At 45.7% G+C, this 19,225-nt stretch overlaps 1 protein-coding gene across 3 annotated transcripts in view; it reads right to left on the reverse strand.

The window, feature by feature from the left end:
• Nucleotides 1-6,502: 6,502 nt before the first annotated feature.
• Nucleotides 6,503-19,225, reverse strand: part of SCAPER (S-phase cyclin A associated protein in the ER) — an 86,460-nt gene continuing 73,737 nt past the window's right edge. For all 3 annotated transcript variants that reach the window (XM_081964976.1, XM_081964975.1, XM_081964977.1), the window contains 4 exons: nt 17,898-18,047; nt 9,037-9,228; nt 7,072-7,123; nt 6,503-6,763 (listed from right to left, as the gene is read on the reverse strand). In XM_081964976.1, the coding sequence (XP_081821102.1) occupies nt 6,657-6,763; nt 7,072-7,123; nt 9,037-9,228; nt 17,898-18,047 (501 nt within the window). In that variant the 3' untranslated portion in view covers nt 6,503-6,656. The remainder of the gene's footprint in view (nt 6,764-7,071; nt 7,124-9,036; nt 9,229-17,897; nt 18,048-19,225) is intronic.

Raw genomic sequence — 19,225 nt, forward strand, 5'->3', positions numbered from 1 at the left:
GGCAAAACGTTTTCAAGGGTTGGGATTTGATCTAGCTGGGAGAAGCCTGGCATTCTCTATCTATGCCCTGGATGAACAGGGTGAGAGGAATAAATACCTCGTCATTCTTTGATGTTCAAGTATTAGCACTTTTTTTTCCAGATTTGATGTTTGTCTGAAAACCGGGCAAATTTCCTGCAGAAACAGCACAGTAGCGTGAAGTAGTGAGACTGCAATAATGTCTCTCTGCCTTCGCCAACCCCAATTTGTGAGCCTGAATGGTGTACCTGCTAATTTATGACCAATTGTTCATGCATTTGCCAATCAGATTAGGAGGCCAAACTGTTCATCGCAATTTCTTCATTTATTTGCAAATCAAATGTCGGACCCTTGGATCACGGTTTCATTGAGGTGTGGAAACGTTTTAGTCACTCATGCATTTTTAAACTTCTGCTTTGGGACTTTTGTCATCTTTTCCAAAGTTCGTCTGTCCTTCCTTCTCTCCCTCCCTCCCATTTCTCCTCTCTCTCCTCCCTCCCTCTTCTTTTCCTTCCTTCCTTCCTCCCTCCTTCCCAACCTTCCTTCCTTCTCCCCTCCTTCCCATCTCTCCTCTTTCTCTTCCCTCCCTCTTCTTTTCCTTCCTTCCTTCCTTCCTTCCTTCCTTCCTTCCTTCCTTCCTTCCTTCCTTCCTTCCTTCCTTCCTTCCTTCCTTCCTTCCTTCCGCTGGGCATCTGACTGACAGGTGTCCTTGTTTGACACTTGTAACCTCACAGAAAACTAAAAATAGGTTCCGCCAAGAAGTGGTCCCAGCAGATCAGTCCCAACTTTCTCTTCTCCCTTGCAGACCCGGGATTTCCTGGTGGTGCCCTGTCCTAAGAAGAACCAAGCCAGTAGAGTTTGCCTACTTTGAGTGGCCTCTTCAGGGCTTCGGACAGTTAAAGTTTCTTGGCAGCAACCTGGAAAGGGTCAGCCTTCAAGGCCGCTTGCCTTCCTCACCACAAGGTTTAAGGTTAAGGAGGGGGGGGCGCAGAACAGCCCCCTCCCCCGTTTAAAGACATTTAAGAAGGGCAGACTTTCTGGGAATTGGATGATGGGCACTGCAGCGTCTGTTTTCAGACAGAGGAGCCTTGGGGGTGTGTGGTGTGCAAAAGTCCCCAAAAATAAGCCTTCCTATCCGGGACCCTCCCTGGGCGAAATTCGCGTGCATTCCGACAACCTTGCAAGGCAGCTTTGTATTGGGGCGGGGGGGGGGGCGACGACGGTTGGATTTCATCAGCTCAACCCCCCCCCTTTAATCACCTCGCACGGAGTCGGCGGAGCAAATTGCTCTCAATTAGTAGCTGAAGTGAACCCAACTGCCCCTTCCCCCCACGTTCCACCCGGGACCCTCCCTCTCCTCTACCGCCCTCCCCCACCCCCGGGGATCTGGTTTCACGGGAGAGGTTTAAGCCGGAGGCAAAATTGATGGCGAGAACAATGTCCATATTGATGGCTCCCTGGGGATGCCTTTGCGGGACCCCCTCCCCCGCTCTCCCCCGCCCGGGCAGGTGTCGCGATCTGCGGCCCCCTCCCCAGCAACCCACAGCTGTGGCCCCACAAGCACACACAGTCACAAGAGAGACACGCGCGCGTTTCTAGGTTGCCACCCTAAAGCAGCGCCTTTTCCTCCTGCTCCCGGGCAAGGGTCTCGGGATAGACTGCGCCTGCCTGGGTGGGTGTTCCACAGAGCCAGAGGACGCCCACGCCCCCTCCTGCACCCACCCACCCCCCTTTCCCCTTGTAACTGGGAGTTCCGCAGGAGAAAAGAGCTTTGGCGCCGGCGGGGAGCGAGGGCAGCGCAGGCGGAGCGCAATCCCCGGGGAGCGCGATCCTTGATTAATTCGCCCGTCTAGACAGCGGCGGCGGCGGCGGCTTATCGGCTCTGGCATCGCCTCTCCCAGCCAGACCGCGGCGGGGGAAGACGGGCGCCCCCCCAGATCCGGGGATTGACCTGACTCCCACCGGAGGAGAGAAGGAACAGAGAGAGAAGGAAGAGAAAGAAGAAGAGAGAAGGAAGAGAAGGTGCTTTCCCTCAGCCTCAACCTGGCCAGTGGTCTTGGGGTGATCTGGGAGGCCATGGAGTAGGTGTGTGTGGGGGTCCAAGCCCCAGGGTCTCAGGGCCCCTCTCCTCTCCAGGGGCACAGTGCCCATGAGGCTGAGCCTGGGGGCTCCCATGCAAAAGGGAGACCAAATTCTCCAAGCCCCTTTTCTGAGCAATAAAAACCCCCATTTGCTGGCCAGGTAGAAGCAAGCAAACCCCAGCCTTTGCAGCTGGGCATAAGGCTGCTCCTTTGCCCACCGGGGTTTAGCAGGTTGTGTGAATGGTTTCCCCAGTTGCAATCGATGGCTTGTGAAAGTTGGACCATGGCAAAGGCTGAGCACCAAAGAGTGGAGGCCTTTGAACTCTGGTGCTGGAGAAGAAGACTCCTGCATTGAGTCCTTTGGGCTGCAAGGCGATCCAACCGGTCAGTCCTAGAGGAGATCCACCCTGACTGCTCTTTAGAAGGCCAGATCCTGAAGAGGAAACTCAAAGACTTAATGAGGAGGAGGAAGAAGAGGCTGGAGAAGAGCCTAATGCTGGGAATGAGGGAGGGCAAAAGAAGAAGAGGAGGACAGAGAAGGAAGTGGCTGGATGGAGTCTCCGAAGCAGTCGGCGTGAGCTTAAATGGGACTCCAGAGGATGGTAGAGGACGGGAAGGCTTGGAGGAACGTTGTCCATGGGGTCGTGATGGGTCGGACACGACTTCGCGACTAACAATGTGAAGGCGCTCTTTGGATTGAGGGACGGGGCAGGAAGTGTGCAAATCAGAGAAAAAAAGGGGTGGGGGTTTCATTCAGATATTGGGAGCAGCACAGCTGAAAAGATGCCAGGGAATTTTATCCGAAGGCCTTTGTGCCCATCTCTGCCCAAGGACATGGACGGGCTCTGGGGACTTTTTGGAAGGTCCTTTTCTGCCTTCTGATCTTGACTTAATTATAAATTTGGCCTGCCACCTTTTCAGGATTAGTTTCCTTTGCTGTCAATCAATATTGTTGACGCGCCCTTCGAGAAGCACCTCCCCCCCGTTTCGAAGAAAGTGCAAACACGATCAATCCCAAAAGCACATTGCCCCTGCCCCCCCCCCAAACAATAGGAATGTAGTAAAAGTTTTTCCACCTTTGGCAACATGAAGCCCTGTGGGGTTCAACACCCAGAATTCCCCAGCCAACCATGTCCACAAAGGTGCTTCAGAGGACCCAGTTTAGCATTTCCCCACATCTGTTTTTCTCCTAGGCAGCCCTACTTTCACTCCCCCTCCAATATTTCATTGGGGGGGGGAGGAGGCGTAGCAGCCTTTCTAGAGTCACAAAAGTGATTTTGAAGCAAAGGACAATTAAAGCTGTTTTTTTAAATCTTTGTGCTGAAAACGGGTGAAATTCAGAACCGGTAGCGGAAAATTTGAGTAGTTTGGAGAACTGGTAAATACCACTTCTGATTGGCTCCGCCCCCATCTATTCTCTGCCTCCTGAGTCCCAGCTGATCCTTGCTTTCTGAGGAGCAGGAGAGGAACCTGTAGTGGACTTTCATAAGTGTTGAGGCCAGCCAACGGCCAGCAGAGCTGGCAGCAGATTCGGACAGTGAGGAGGGTTGGGGAGGAAGCTGGGCCAGTCCTGGAGTCTGGGGAAGGCTCGGATGAGGGCTGTGTTGGAGGCAGAGAGGGGGCCGAGGCGATCTGACAGTTATCAGCTGCCTTCGGAGTCAGACATCAGTGAGGCAGAAGAACAGCTGGAGCCTGTTCCCAGTGTGCGCATGCGCAGAGCTGCCAGGAGAAGGGAGCCGCTAAAGAACAGGGGTCGACTTGGGAGGAAGGCCACAGGTGGATGATGTATGTCCCCTCCCAGAGGAAATAGAAGAGGAGCGAAAGAGGAGGGGAGTTTGCAGGAGACAATTAGTTCGCTTAATTGGCTCATGATTCTCTGAGATTCCTTGCTAGGTTTTGCATATATCAGCCTGGCAGCTCTCCAAGCCAGAGAAGGTCTGTGACTGTAAATCCTCCCTCGAAAGACTTTGCTGGGTGTGAATGAGCAGAATTCACAGGAAATTAATCAAGGGGTTTTTGTCGGGACCAGGAGTTTGCTTCATGCTCTTGGGAAGCCTCAGTCAAAACAATAAGGTAGACCTTGCAGAAGGACCTCCAGAAGAAACATCTTGGCTTTGATTCCTGACTGTGAAGGATGGGACACGTGCATTTCAACACTCCTTCTAGACAATTTCTTCCAGCCTGATGCTTCCAGATGTTTGGTCTTCCAACACCTTTCACCTCTAGCTATCATGATTATTACAGGAACTCATGTCCAACACTTGAGGAGGGAGCAGACTGGGAAGGAAGGCTTGTAAGATATCTATGAGGAGAGAGGAAAATCCGTATTTATTTGTCCAAGAGAGCCTTCTGGATAAACATTAGGCGTGTTAACCCAGCTCTCTCAATTTAATGACTCCAGTTTTGGCAGGTATTTCTATCCTTCGCAAATGTCAACCAGAAGAAATGTTCATGGGAAGAGACAGATCTACAGAAGTCGTACATGGAGGCCATCTGCATAATTCACAAGGGCAGGAAAGAATCTATTCCTGGATTTATCACAGCGAGGAATAAGATAAATCTGGAGTAAGAAGACCTGCTACACAATCTCTTAATCCTTGGAAATACTTCCTGAGGGGCGTATTTATTTATTCGACTGAGATCCTGTCTTTTTGTCTAAGAACTCAAGGTGGCATTCATTTTCTTTTTCTGTAGCAACAGGAAATGCTGAGGGTGGGATGGAAAAAAAAAAGGGGGGGTCTTACTGGTGGGAGTCCCCTGCTTTAACCCCTACCCTGAAAGCAATTTAGAATTATGTGCTTTGAATCTTGCATTTGGTCTGCTCATGAGAGCAGTCTTCCAATATCTCAGGGGTTGCCCTAAAGAAGAGGGAGTCAAGCTATTCTCCAAAGCACCTGAGGGCAGAACAAGAAGCAATGGGTGGAAACTAATCAAGGAGAGAAGCAACCTAGAACTAAGGAGAATTTTCCTGACAGCGAGGAGAATTAATCAGTGGAACTGCTTGCCTCCAGAAGTTGGGAATGCTCCAACACTGGAAGTTTTTAAGAAGATGTTGGATAACCATTTGTCTGAAGTGGTGTGGAGTTTCCTGCTTGAGTGAGGGGTTGGACTAGAAGACCTTCAAGGTCCCTTCCAACTCTGTTATTCTGTTTCTTTAAGCTTCTGTATGAACTTGAAACCTTAAAAAGATTTTCAAAGATGTTCTATTTCTGTTTGTAAAAGCAGCAATATCTCTTAGAGGGCTTGGAGGCTGAATCATCTGAAAAACAAAGCAGAATCAGGGTCATAACTTTCAACGCCGACTTCCTAGGTTCACGATAAATGATGATAATACAAATAACAATCCAACCTCAAGTGTTCCAATATTTATTTTAATGAACTTAAGTAAAAATCACCACTTTACAGAGATGGAAAATGGCCATTATCAAAATGTCCAACATTTGCAACATGCCCACAAAATTTAAAGTAAACCGGAACTTGTGCCCCAAATAAGATCCTTACCTGGGGGGTTGAAATTCCCATAGCTTATTATCTACATCAAGAACATTGTGCTTCCTAGCCAGCCCCCCCCCTGAAAAAAAAATTGGAAGCTCGGATACCAAAAGTTGTAGAAACCCCCCCCAAACCCTAGACAATCAAACAACATAAATTGCTTTAAGTCAAGGTCTTTAAGAACAGGAGGCTGGGGGAAAAAAATTCTGAAATGAAAAGAACAAAAGTAGAAACAATAATTGGTTGGCTTCTATTGAGAGCAGTGGGCTCCCCACCCCTCCCAAACCTGGCAACTTTAAGAGGTGTGGACTTCAACTCCCAGAATTCCCCAGTCGGCTGTGAATTGAAGTCAAACACCACTTAAAGTTGCCAAGTTTGAAAAAACAACAAAAAACCCTGATTTAGAACATCGTTTTAGCAGCATAACGAATGCCAAATATTCTACTGTACAGAAAAACAGGACACAAGAGTCAGTGCGACAGGGACCTTGCAGGATATGGTGGAAAAAAAAGGCAAGATAGGGGCCACAGATATAAAAGAGAGGGTGAGGTTTCAATTAGGCAGCCGTGGTTACCATTTTAGACTTTTTTGACCTCCTGCGGGAAAGGAGGTCTTTCTTCAGTCTTACCACTTGGCTGGTATATTCAACTACAACACCCACACTAGCTAGGGAACGCTGGGAGTTGTAATGCCAGCTGGAGAGGGCAGATTGCGGAAGAGAGATGCGCTCGCAAGAAAAACAAATCCTTTGTTTTCCAAAACCACGAAACAGGATTTCAAAATATGTACAAGTCTTCCAACCGAAGTAGTGCAAATTATACTTTTTAAAAATATATGTGTGTGTATATATATATATATATATATATATATATATATATATATATATATATATATATATATATATATTCTCTCTATGTATATTTATCTACAATGTATGCGTTGCCAAGATAGAAGAATCTTTAACGTCATCTTCAAGACAACCAACGTTGCTCAACAAGGGGAAGGAAAAAAACCCCAAACCGTCTTGGCAAAACCAAAAGAAATGAAACAAAACAATTCAATAAATTATCCTTTTTTCTCTTTCTTCAAGAAGAACTGCCGGGCGTCTTCCCAGTTCTGCTGAGGGAACCTGTTTGACAGCTCCAAATAATCTTGAGAAGCGAAGAATGTTTCTGTCAAAGGAAAAACACAGAATTTAGAGTTATGTTAGGCTAATCCTTTGCTGGATTTGGGGGTAGAGGTCTCACCCCACTTCCCCCCCCCCCAGATTTGCCTTACCTTGGGATCTACTTCCTGTTTTTTAAAAGGAAGTTCAAGTTTTTTAAAGAAAACGAAGCGTTTTTAGCATTAGGTCAACTTTAAGCAGGTTTCAAAGATCCAGCAGGAACTTCCAGTTTTCCTGACAGTCGTCTCCTAAAGCGCAACTGGCCGTGTTTGGAACCCAAGACCACGGCTAATTTGTGTGCCTGAGATGACTTACCCCTTTGTTGAGAAGGCTGGTTGTCTGTTTGGGCCGAGCCTGGTGTAAAATCCTACGGAAATAAAAGCCAGATATTGTCCAATTTCCCCCGAAACACAACACTACGCAGGAGGACTCGGAAAATGCTTCATCCTTTTAATACAACTCTTCCCTTCCTTAAAAGTTGTCAAAACAGCCACAGTTGTGATAGATTTTAGCAGGAGAGAAACTCTGAAGCACGAGCGAACTTGGCTTTTAACAAAAAAATAAATAAATAAAAGGTTCCCCCCCCCCCCTATTTCTAAAAAAAGGATGATACGACAATTCTTTTTATTTTTTTGAAGAGTCATTGTTATTTTCTATTTTTATGCATTTGGATCGCATCCCTGGGCATGCAACCTGACCGAGTCCTCTCTGCTTAGCCCAATTCCCCATATGGTAAACATTTATTTTCCAATCTAAGGGGTTAGATTCTCACATTGAATCTCCCCCCCCAAATGAAATAGGACCCTGGCCTCTCATTGTGTCTCCCCGCTTAGAGCCCGCAACTGGAAATCCAAGTATCCGTGTAAATCTGTTTTCCATTTTGCAAATATCTGGGAGAAGAAAACAAACTCAGCTTTTTATGCGGCCTAATTGTTTGTTTATTTGTTTAATACTGTTTTATTAGATTTTTTTAAAAAACAGAAAAAAGAAAATGAGATTACTAAACAACAATTCCTAGAGGCCAAAGGAAGCTTAGTTGTTTTGGGGTTGCAAAACCAGTTAGGTTTATGTGAACAAACATTTTTTTAAAAGACATTAACGTTAATTAAAATTAAGATGGATTTGACTGTGGCTAGATTATCCCGGGTTTTGAATTATGTAACTATATATTGATTGCTTTACCGGTTAAAACAATAGTTCATTTTTCATGTAAGCAATCAATGCTTTTGTTTTCTTATGACTTGTGGTAACCAAAATCATTCGTGGTTGCTAATTTATGCTTTCAAAAGAGTTACAAAAAACCTCCTTTCCTCCATAAAATTGCATTTTATCTTTCCGTTCTTCTTTTAATGGATCTGATCTCTCGGTTTTAGGATCTGAGGCCTCGTTTTTCGTTATTTGCTTTTATCGCGGTCTATTTTTATGTTATTTATTTACAATTTCACTCTCGAGTATAAATATTGCCAAGCAACTGTTGCAGAAACTGCTTTCACTGGAATGGGGAAAAAAAGTGTTTCAATCTTTCAACTATTTTACAGATTTGCAACAGGTTAAGCACTACAAATTTGGAATGTGTCTGAAGATTGATAGGAGCAATTAACTATGCCTATGCATGGACTTGTGCACATAAATAAACATTGTTTTGTGCAAGCTGGTTGTTAAAGTAGACTGCTGGCATGCCCCAAAAAATGTGCATCCTTACACGCATAAAATAGAACTATTGTTTATGCAAACCAGAGTTTCCGATCTAAACGTTTAGCATAGCTGATATTTACTGCCACTGGCAACAGGATCTAAAGTTCATATCTGTAATTAAAACAAAATAAACCCTGCAATCTATTTAAGTATGTGACAACATTTACATTTTGGTATCAGTTGCATCGTATTAAAACTAGATTTGTCTGCGGAATGGGATCATGGGATCTATTTCAGGAGCTTTTCCTGTATCTTAGGAAGTATCAGCTGCTCAAACCTTTATAAGAATGGACGTTTTAAGCAAAAACATCAGCCGATAGTTAGAGTATTCTCCAAAATACTTAGCAAATGTTTACGAGATAAAACTTTGGACTATAAAGAAGGCTTTCATTTGGGGGAAAATGGGAAAAGTGTCCTTCCTTCCTTCCTTCCTTCCTTCCTTCCTTCCTTCCTTCCTTCCTTCCTTCCTTCCTTCCCTTTTTTCATCCTTCCTCTTTCAAATGAAAAATTACTAAAAATGACTAAATTACTGTTTTTTAACGACAGAAATCTCTGTGCGATGACCTCACACCAACTGACATTTACCTGAATGAAAGTGGCCAACAACACACAACTCATTTCTTGCTCCAGAATAATCTTGTTTTGTGGGTTATTGTAACAAGCGGCGATTAGTGTCGGAAAGAGGATTTTAATCAGCCGAGGGTCGCTGAAATACTGGAAAGGCAACTGGCACAGCTTCTGCAGCACGGTGGGGTGGCGGCCGGACTGCACAATTACCTGAAAAACACAAGAGAAAAAAACACGTTAGAACCAGCTGTATTGATAGATTTCTCCGCTCACCTGGAAAAGGAGTTAAAAATAGGTTACGAAGTCAAGAAGCTCTTGTATTAATTAAGAAAAACGACGACAAGAAACTACGTTTTTTTAATGTTAAGCATCGGGTTCGGATGCTTACTTCTACTTCTTAGATCCAGTACTTGCAAAACTACACAATAAGGACCTTACAGAAAATACGAACTTCACAATTCTTCAGTAACAACACAAAAAGACAATAAATAAATAAATTGGCAGTTGTTACCTACACGTACATATACACGGAGAAAACACGTGTAAAAAGCAGGTGGGGTAAAAGATTAAGGAAAGCAAAGATCTTAGGACATCTCTGCTCCTAATAATGTGCTTTCCGGGTGAACCAGAAAAAAAAATGAAGCACCTAGAATGGAGGAAAAAATGTGTGTTGCGTGTAGTTGGATTCTGAGAAGCAGCTAATAAGATCCTCCCATTTCAGGGGGAAAAAAATCTGGATTTCTATTAATGCCTTTACTGAGATTGTTTAGATAAATGGAGCTGCTGTCACTTTACAACAAAAGTTATGTTAAGCTGTTGCTGGTTTCTTCCGGAGAAAATTTCTTCAGTTAGTTAATTCCAGAAAATCTTGATAATGAAGAAACTTGGATGATATCAGCTTAGGGTCAGGGGACACTCAAGAAGATAATAGCCATAAAATTAATAATAATAATAAGGAGGAGGAGGAGGAGGAGGATGACAAAAGAACTGTTTGACCCACGTATGACTTTCACGCCTCCAAGGAAACTCCTCCAATTTGAGGATGGTGGTAGCTTTTTCTAAGGTTGCGATTGAGAAAAAAACAATAAGCTGCGTGTTTTACAAGACTAAGCGGCACAACGAAGCTGCTCTCCAAATTAAAACCAGAAGGTTGAAAAGGAAAAGAGAGAGAGAGAGAGAGAGAGAAAGAGAAAGAAATGGCTAAGAGGCCAGAGGAACATAAATTACAGGGATTTACAAGTTTCAAAGAACTTTTAACAATTTGCTAAGAACACATTCTCGGTTCATAATGCAGTTCAGGTCAAGCACAGGACTGACAACGCAATAGTTCACATTTTTTAGTTCAATAGCGAAAATGAAATCGAAAACCGTCCAGTGAATACAAAGGGGGACCCCTTAAGTCTTCTAAATCCAAATGGAATTTTAAAGACACCGGCTGTGGGAGTGCCCGCCTTCTGTGCCAGGCGTTGTGGCTTTGAATGACACCCCTCCCCTCCACCCCCTCCAAAAAAGCAGGATTGCAATTAAAGTCCTAATCGCCTTGAAGAGACGTTTTAATCAATACGGCCAGGTTTATTCGACGTGGTTCGTTCTTTCGGAGGTGTGCGTTCCTTATTTTGGCGAAAAAGAGTACACAAAAGGTGTGGGTTTAGAAAAGGCGTTTTTTAAAAACAGATTTTTCAATGGTAAAAATGACAACCCAACCAAACGTTCGAAAGAAGCTAACTACGTGACCGTACACTTTGCAACGTCCCCAAATTTTAATTCTGAAAACCCAACTTTTTGCTTCTTTTTGAGGGTCTTCCAAGAATAAAGCTGCTTACAAGGAAAATTCATACTTCTATTTTACCCTTTACAGCGTCACATCTAACTTTGGGGCAGAGAAGACGATCGTTAACCAAGGGATACGCAGCTACGTTGATTTCTCTTAAGTGTGCAATAATTGTCCTTTGCGTGACTCCAAGAAGTGGAATTTAAAATAGGCACTTAGAAATGCTTTTTTAAATTAATGGGCTTGTGGGTTTTTTGTTTTTGTTTTGGCTCGAAAATCTGTCAATTTTATAACAAACCAACAAGCGAAGCAAAGGAGAGGAAGGATGCTTCCTTGTCACGCAGCTGAGAGCGGGTGAAAAATAAGATTTGTTCTAGAAACTGTTGCCTGTTGCTCCTTATTTTTGGGGAGAGGGGGGGGGGATTGTTGAAAAACAGTTCTGCTGGCGTCTCTTGTGGATGAGGAATACTGCCTACAATTGCAGGTGGAAATACGTCCAACATATCGAAATAAAAATAAGGCCACGTGTTGGGTTCCCACAGAATCCTTTCGGAATCTCAAGAGGATCATTGGAAGAACTTTTCCAAATGGGGTGGAAACTAATCAAGGAGAGAAGCAACGTAGAACTAAGGAGGAAATTCCCGACAGTGAGAACAATTAATCAGGGGAACAGAAATTGCCTCCAGAAGTTGTGAATGCCCCAACACTGGAAGTTCTTAAGAAGATGTTGGGCAACCATTTGTCTGAAATAGTCTAGATCGGGTTTCCTTCCTAAGCAGGGGGCTAGACTAGAAGACCTCCGAGGTCCCTTCCAACTCTGTTATTCTATACTATATTCTAAAACTTGCATGCTAAGGAGCAGCAGAGAACTATTTGGAAAATGGCTGTTTTTGATTTTTGCTAGTTAAACCAGCTGACTTCAGGGGGTTCAGATGTGAACTCAACAAGCTTGGTCTTTGGTTTATATTACATTTCGTAACAAACAAAGCTCATAAAGGCCACTTGAAAAGGCCAACTTCCAACTGAATGGAAAAGTCAACGAAAAGGCCAAATTCAATGCCTTCATGGTAGATGCTGATTGGGGGGGGGGAGGGGAGTTCTATTTTATGCTTTATATATTCTTGAATGAAAAGCAGGCTCTCCGGTTGACCTCTCTGCCTACTTTTGAAGAATACGGAAGGCTTATTTCGGTGTTTCTCACCTGCTTGGCTGAGCTACCTGCAGAGACTTGGTGGAGCTGATCTAGGCAATCTATTGTCGTTCCTTGAACACAATGCTGGTGTGACAGTTGTGCACGGATTGCGGGGCTTATGTTTGGTGGCTTTCACACCCCTTTTGTGCCAGACCCAGGGGCTAAGAGAGTGCAACGTTACGTTGGCACTTCGGGGAGATACGTTCAGGCTCCTGCTTGTTGGTATCTCCAAAAATCACGCTCGCTCCCTAACCCTAACCCTAAAATAAAATAAAATAAAAAGATATACCACTTCACAGTGCTTTAGAGCCCTCTCTAAGCGGTTACTAAAATAAATAATAATAATAAATACAATACAATACAATACAATAATAAAATAATAGCAATAGCACTTAGACTTATATACCACTTCACAGTGCTATAGAGCCCTCTCTAAGCGGTTCATAAAATAAAATAATAAATAAAATAAAATAAAATGATATAAAAATAAAGAAACACGCTGGTTTACATTGAATTTGTGTTCTTTCCCAGGTCTGCATTCCCTCCCCCCCTCCCACCGCAGGGTCAACCGTCTGAGGAATGCTGGGGTTAAAACGTTCTAGGAGACCCCGAAGGACCACACTCAAAATCTGATAAGGTGGGACGTGGGGGGGGGGAGCGATAACTTGCCTTGACTGACAGTTACAGGAGCCCATCCTTTGCGAGCGACAGGAGCTGAGCTCCTAAGGGGGTGGATGGTTTTTCTGAAAGGACCACGGGGCAGTTTTAACCATTTCAATGCTTTTAGGTGAGGTTATTTATAACTCCATAAAAGAGACCCCTTCCTCCTCCTCCTGTGCCTGCGTGGAGCTCTGGAATGCCCCTTCTCCGGCTCTCAAATTAGATCTGCATTATTTCTTTGCTACTCTATAAACAAATCCGGGGCTGTAACCGCTTAATCAGAAGGATATGTCACCTCCGGGGTCAAACTCTTTACCCCTCTGCTTCTCCAGGTTTTAGCATTAGAAAAGCTTTATGGAAGGGTAAGGAAGGGTAGAGGGTTTCCCCCCCCCCTAGGAATATTAATTCTTGCCCCCCCCTCACTCCTCCCTTATAATAGGTTGGACATGAAGTCGGCTAGATTTTTTAAAGGCTAAACCTTTCCCTTAAAGGACTTACAGTGTCGGTTTGATTTTAGAATGAAATTTTTAGAAAGCTAAACATGAAGACAGAATAACCGAGTTGAAAGCAGTGGTGGGTTTCAAATTGTTTAGAACCTATTCTGTAGGTGTGTCCTGTTTTGTGGGAGTGGCTTGGCGGTCATGTGACCGGGTGGGAGTGGCTTGGCGGTCGTGTGACCGGGTGGAGGTGGCCAACTTGGAAAATGTGGTGAAACTCACTTAACAACGCTCTTGCTTAGCAACCAAAATTTTGGGCTCAGTTGTGGTCGTAAGTTCCCCTCCTTCCTTTTTCTTTGAGAAGAGCTCTGTTTTCAAGCTGCTTGTCAAAGAGGGGGAAGGGGGCAGAGAGAGGCTTTTCAGGAGCCCAGAGCAGCGTTAAAGCCCAATCCAGCATGGGCTCCCCCCCCCTCCAGCTCCTTCCTTCTCCTTTTCGAGCTGCTTAGGAAAGGGGAGGAAGGGGCTGAGGGGGGCTTTTCAGGAGCCCAGAGCAGCGTTCCGGTACTGGGCCTCTGGAAGAACGGGTACTAGGAGGCACGCTAAATTTCACCAACCGGTATGCCTGAACCGGTGTGTACCGGTTGAAACCCAGCCCTGGTTGGAAGGGACCTTGGAGGTCTTCTAGTCCAGCTTTCTGGTCAAGCGGGAGACTCTTAGGTCCGTGATGGCGAACCCGTGGCATGGTTGTGGCACAGGTGGCACGTAGAGACATATCTGCCAGCACGCGAGCTGTCAGCACCGCCCAGCTGATTTTCGGCCTTCTAGAGGGCCGGGGGAGGCCGTTTCCTTCCTCCCCTGGCTGCAGGAAAGCAGTTCACATCATATCGAATGGTGGCCTGAAACGACGTTGACGGATCTCGCACGTTGACGAAAGATGCATTTGTGCAAAACAAGAGCTGGGACGAAGGTATCCTTGAGTAAACTTTCGTGGACCACGGCTGACACTCACCCCCCCCCCCCCCGACCTCCCCGACTCAACATCTCAAGGGGAGCTGGCCCCGGGTATGTCTAAACCGACAAAACGGTGACACCTTTTCGACCGTTTGCCTAGATTGTCATCTTAATCCAATTAAAAAGGATAAACAAGCCTACATTGGAAACAGATAAACAAGCTTTAAGCCAAAGGAAGTATAACTAACAGATGTAAGTACGGCGGGAGGGTGTGTGTGTCGAAGGGTGGGTGGGTGGAAGATTTGGAAAGAAGGGAAGAGACGCAAAAGGCGCATTTTCCTTGGCCGTCTCCATAGGCCTTCTTGCTTTGAAGGCAGAGAGATTCCTTTCCTGCATAGATTAACCTACAGGTTATTCATTCGGAGTTGAAGGTGCCAATTAACGTGAATTATTTTGGGGGGCATCCCTGTATGTGGTGTCACACGGTGGTGAACAAACCAGGAGCTATTCAGCTCTGCAGGGACTGCAAAGCATCAGACATGCTTCTCAGCACCCGAATGGATTCCCTAAGACAAATAGGAATCCGATGGAAGAGAGCATTTGGGGATCAGGGTTGAAATGAGGGGGTCCTTGGGGCCCTCTGAGCTGAGCTGTTTTCTTGCAGACATTCCGTGACCCAACTAGGTAACATCATCAGTGCTAGAGGGGTTTGCAGGAGGAGGAGGACTGTGATGTCCTTGGCGCTTTCTGAGCTTGGTGGTTTTCTTGGAGACATTTCGTGACCCAACTACGTAACGTCATCAGTGCTAGAGGGGTTTGCAGGGGGGAGGAGGAGGAGGACTGTGATGTCCTTGGCGCTCTCTGAGCTTGGTGGTTTTCGTGACCTAACTAAGTAACATTATCCGTGCTAGAGGGGTTTGCAGGAGGAGGAGGAGGAGGAGTGGGAGGGAATGGGGGGGGGAAGAGGAGGAGGAGGAGGAGGCTTGTTCAAACTGTGGCCCTAATCAGAGGGAGGAGATCTCCTCTAGTCTGCCTTCTCAGAGACAGGTAAATCCCGGACCAAAACTGCACAGACTGCCTAATTAGCAAGTCCCCCTTTTCAGGTAGTTTGCAACTTTGGGCATAAATCAAGGACTACCTGTAACCAAACTCAAAATCTTCTTCGGTCCCCAAGTTTGAGAAATATCAAAGTTGCTTGAAAAAACCCGAAAGGTGCCAAGGGAAGGAAAACGCCTGTGGGATACCCAATGCAAAAGAGGGGTTTCCTTCTCTTGCTCCTGGCCTGCTAGAGCCGAAGATTTAACGCCCAGAAAGCCCAGGCGGAGGTCAGAGCCGAGTGCAGCCGGGAAGAGCTTGGCATCCCGTCCTGCTGACTTTGTTTTAAATTACGGCTGACATCCGAGGAGGAAGCCAAGAGCAACAGGCTGTCGCTGGATGCTCAGCTCAGGCCTGTTTCGGTGATGGGTGGCACCGAGAGACACCTTTGGCAAAAGGCTTTGCAAAGGGAAGGAAGGCTTCGGTGCATCAGGCCTTCCTTCTGTTTGCCGTTTCCCCGCCGAAGCCTGCAGGGGTGAGAGATTGCCTCCCTCTAAGCTCCGGTCATCTTTGGAAAAAGCCTTTGCTGGCAAGATTTCACCAATGGCCCCACCTAAGCATCTCTAAAATCCTGATGCCCTACACCCCCCGTGACATATAATTCTTACTTTACTCAAAAAGTGAACTCTACTCACGCAGCCTAAAAGGCCATTAATTTGCTTTAAACAAGGTTCAAATTGCCCCCATTAAAAATCAAATTGCCCCCCCCCCCTGTGAGGCTTGCGCCCCACCTTGGGAACCAATCATCTAAGCAGTCAGAGTTATAATTTGGGGGTACTGGGAGATAAATGCCCGGTGCCAAACATCTATGCCCCCTGCCTCCCACCCCCAACAGAAGACTCTGGGTCCTTGCAACAACGAGGAGGGAGAAAGAGGAGGGAAAAGAAGAAAGGGGAAAGGAGCGGAAGTAAGGGAGGGGAAATGAGAGTAGGAGAGAGGGCGAGAAGGAGAAGAAGAGAGGAGGAGTGGGGGAGAGGGAGGGGAAGAAGAAAAGAGGAAGGAGAGGAGGAAAGAAGAAGGCAGAGAAAGGAGGTTGGGAAGAGAGGAGGAGTAGGGTTGTTGCAATATAAGTTGGATGTATGGGGTGGAAAAAAGTGACCCCGGTTATGCTTTTTATATGTTTAAACCAGGGGTGTCCAAACTTGGGAACTTTAAGACTGAAGTCCACAAGTCTTAAAGTTCCCAAGTTTGGACACCCCTGGTTTAAACAGATTGTGATGAATGCTAGTAGATAACAGATAAAACATTAAGGGTACTCATGAGAATGCATACTTCTGAATGTATATGGAAAGGGAAAAATAAAACTTTTTACAAAAAAGAAAAAAAAAATGAAGACTGTGGGTCCCAGTGGTTCCATTTGCATGGAGTGGCCAGATTAAAACTACTCCCTTGTAAACAAAAATAAAAATGAAAATGAATATGCAAAGGTCTTTCTTCCCCTTTTCTTTGCTCTTCTTAGAAATTCACAACGCAGTGAGATATGGAGGAAGCCAACCCATTTGTCATTCATGTTAATTTAATTATCTAGGCTGCCCAATATAAAATGCAAATGAGCTCAACAGAGGCCAGCCACCACGGTCTTTGCTAATTAGATCGGAGAGCAAGAGAAGCCCACCCCTCCCCCAAAGTCTCGCAAGACGCGAGGAGGCTGTTAATTAAGAGCAATATTTTTAATTAAGAAACGGCCGCTCTTTCGCAACGCCCCCGATTGGCTTTGGCGTTGATATGGGGGGGGGGGGGGGGCTGAAGGGTTTGTTCTCGTTACCCGGGATTATCCTTTGGGGCCCATCCGTGGCATCATGGGACCTGTTAAGCCGACAGGCGTAGCGGTGAGTGATGAAATGCTCTAACAAATAGGGAGGGATAAAGGTAGTCCCCCCCCCCCCAGTTGTGAGTTAGGGAATAACTAAACACCCCCCAAAAAAAACTATATAAAGGAGAGCTCAGATCATGATGTTCCCACCAACTTGCCAGGAGTTGTGGTGACGCACCTCGGAAGGATGGCAGCCTGAGTCAACCTTGAGCCAGTCAGGATTGAACTCCAGTCTGTGGGCAGAGTTTACCTGCAATACTGCATTCTAAGCACTGTGCCATTACGATCCATCCATCCATCCATCCTTCCTTCTCTCCCACGTAGCAATAGCTCTTAGACTTATATACTGCTTTACAGCCCTATCTAAGCAGTTTACAGAGTCAGCCTCTTGCCCCCAATAATCTGGGTCCTCATTTTACCCACCTCGGAAGGACGGAAGAGTGAGTCAACCTTGAGCCTGGTGAGATTTGAACTGCCAAATTGCAGGCAGCCAGCAGAAGCGCAGCCTGCAGTACTGCACTCTAACCACTGCGCCACCGCAGCTCTCTCTATTTCCCTCTATTTTTAGATTGATAGAAACATAACCAATCTCTTTTTGATCAGAATGTGACCACCTGCTTTGGAGGCAAAAGCGGTAGAGATGGTCTTCAACTTACGACCAGTTGTTTAGGGACTATTCAGAGTTTCAACGGACTTATCCTGGGGGCTTCTTGCAACCCAGGTTCGCAGTTCTGACAGCCGTCTCGGGACCAAACTTCAGATGCTCAGCAACCGAGTTGCATTTATGGTGTCCTGTGGTCACATGGTCACATTTTACAAGTGGTTTTGTTGAAAACTGGCACTGACTTACCAGTTGGCGGTAAAAACGGCATGCTGGCTGAGGAATTCTGGGAGCTGAAGTCCAGACATGCTCAAGGTGGGGATACACTGGGCTGGAAACTTCTAAACGGGCCTCCGTACCTGGTTGTCTGGATGGTTGACAGTGAAGTAGCCCACGCAGACAATGACTTCGTGGAGCAGCACTTCGCAGGTGTGGTGGGCGCAGTGCCACAGCAAGGAGCTGATGATGTGCCGGAATGCCAGGGAGAGGCCTTCGGCTCCAACCACCGACTGGAGGGAAAAAGAGAGAAACGTTAAGATGCCTCTTCTACAAACATCCAACGGAATCCAAGGGTTGATGTGAAGTTTTGGGTTTAAAAAAATAAATAGGTTGAGCCTATTCTGTATTCCATTCCATTCTATTTTCCATTCCATTCTATTCTTTTCTATTCTATATTCCATTCTATTCTGCTCTATTCTATTCTGTATTCCATTCTATTCTATTTTCCATTCCATTCTATTCTATTCTATTCTCTATTCTATTCTGTATTCCATTCTATTCTATTTTCCATTCCATTCTATATTCCATTCTATTCTATTCTCTATTCTGTATTCCATTCTATTTTCCATTCCATTCTATTCTTTTCTATTCTATATTCCATTCTATTCTGTTCTATTCTATTCTGTATTCTATTCTGTATTCTATTCTATTCTATATTCCATTCCATTCCATATTCTATTCTATTCTATTCTATTCTATTCTCTATTCTCTCTATATATTCCCCTTTCAGGCCAACATTCCTTAAACGGATTGACTGAAAATCTACCTTTGTATTTTACAAAGAACTTCCCACCCAGCAGCTTAATCAGACCCATTTATTGGCTTCCGTCCCAAAGCTATTTTCCAGTGGAGTTGGGGGGGGGGGGACGGGGACAAAAGCATGTTGAATTTCAGCAAGGGCCTGCTAAACAGGCAGGCAAATGTACACGGAACAGGAGCCAACGTTCTCATTCGGGCACCTCCGGCTTCTTTTCATGAAGCTCAAATATACGTGGCTCAAATACCTTGGGGTTTACTCCTGCCTTTGTCTCTCCCCCCCCCCTCCTTCTTGGGACGATCCTGCTAAGAGGAAGTTCAAATCCCTTGGGGGGGGGGGCAGGGAGTGACCTCCGTGAAGCTGTATATACACAGATGATGCATTCTTGTCGCTTGCAATTCCTATCAGCTCATTACACCGATAGGCTCATCGCAGACCGAAGCTGGCTTCCCACTACTTTATAGCTTTCGATGCTCTGTGCAATTGGTCCGTCTCTTGGTCTCTTAGATCAGCCGTATCTCTGGGTTATTGGTCTGGCTGCTTTTCAACGCCCAATCGAATCGAGTGTGCACGCTGACACAACCGCTCAGCCACCGTGGGTTGAACGCAGCTTGATGGATGGGCTGCAGCGGCCTCTGTAAACTTGCCTGG

The sequence above is a fragment of the Natrix helvetica genome, assembly GCF_964273705.1.
Source record: "Natrix helvetica genome assembly, chromosome: 12".
Taxonomy (NCBI): domain Eukaryota; kingdom Metazoa; phylum Chordata; class Lepidosauria; order Squamata; family Natricidae; genus Natrix; species Natrix helvetica.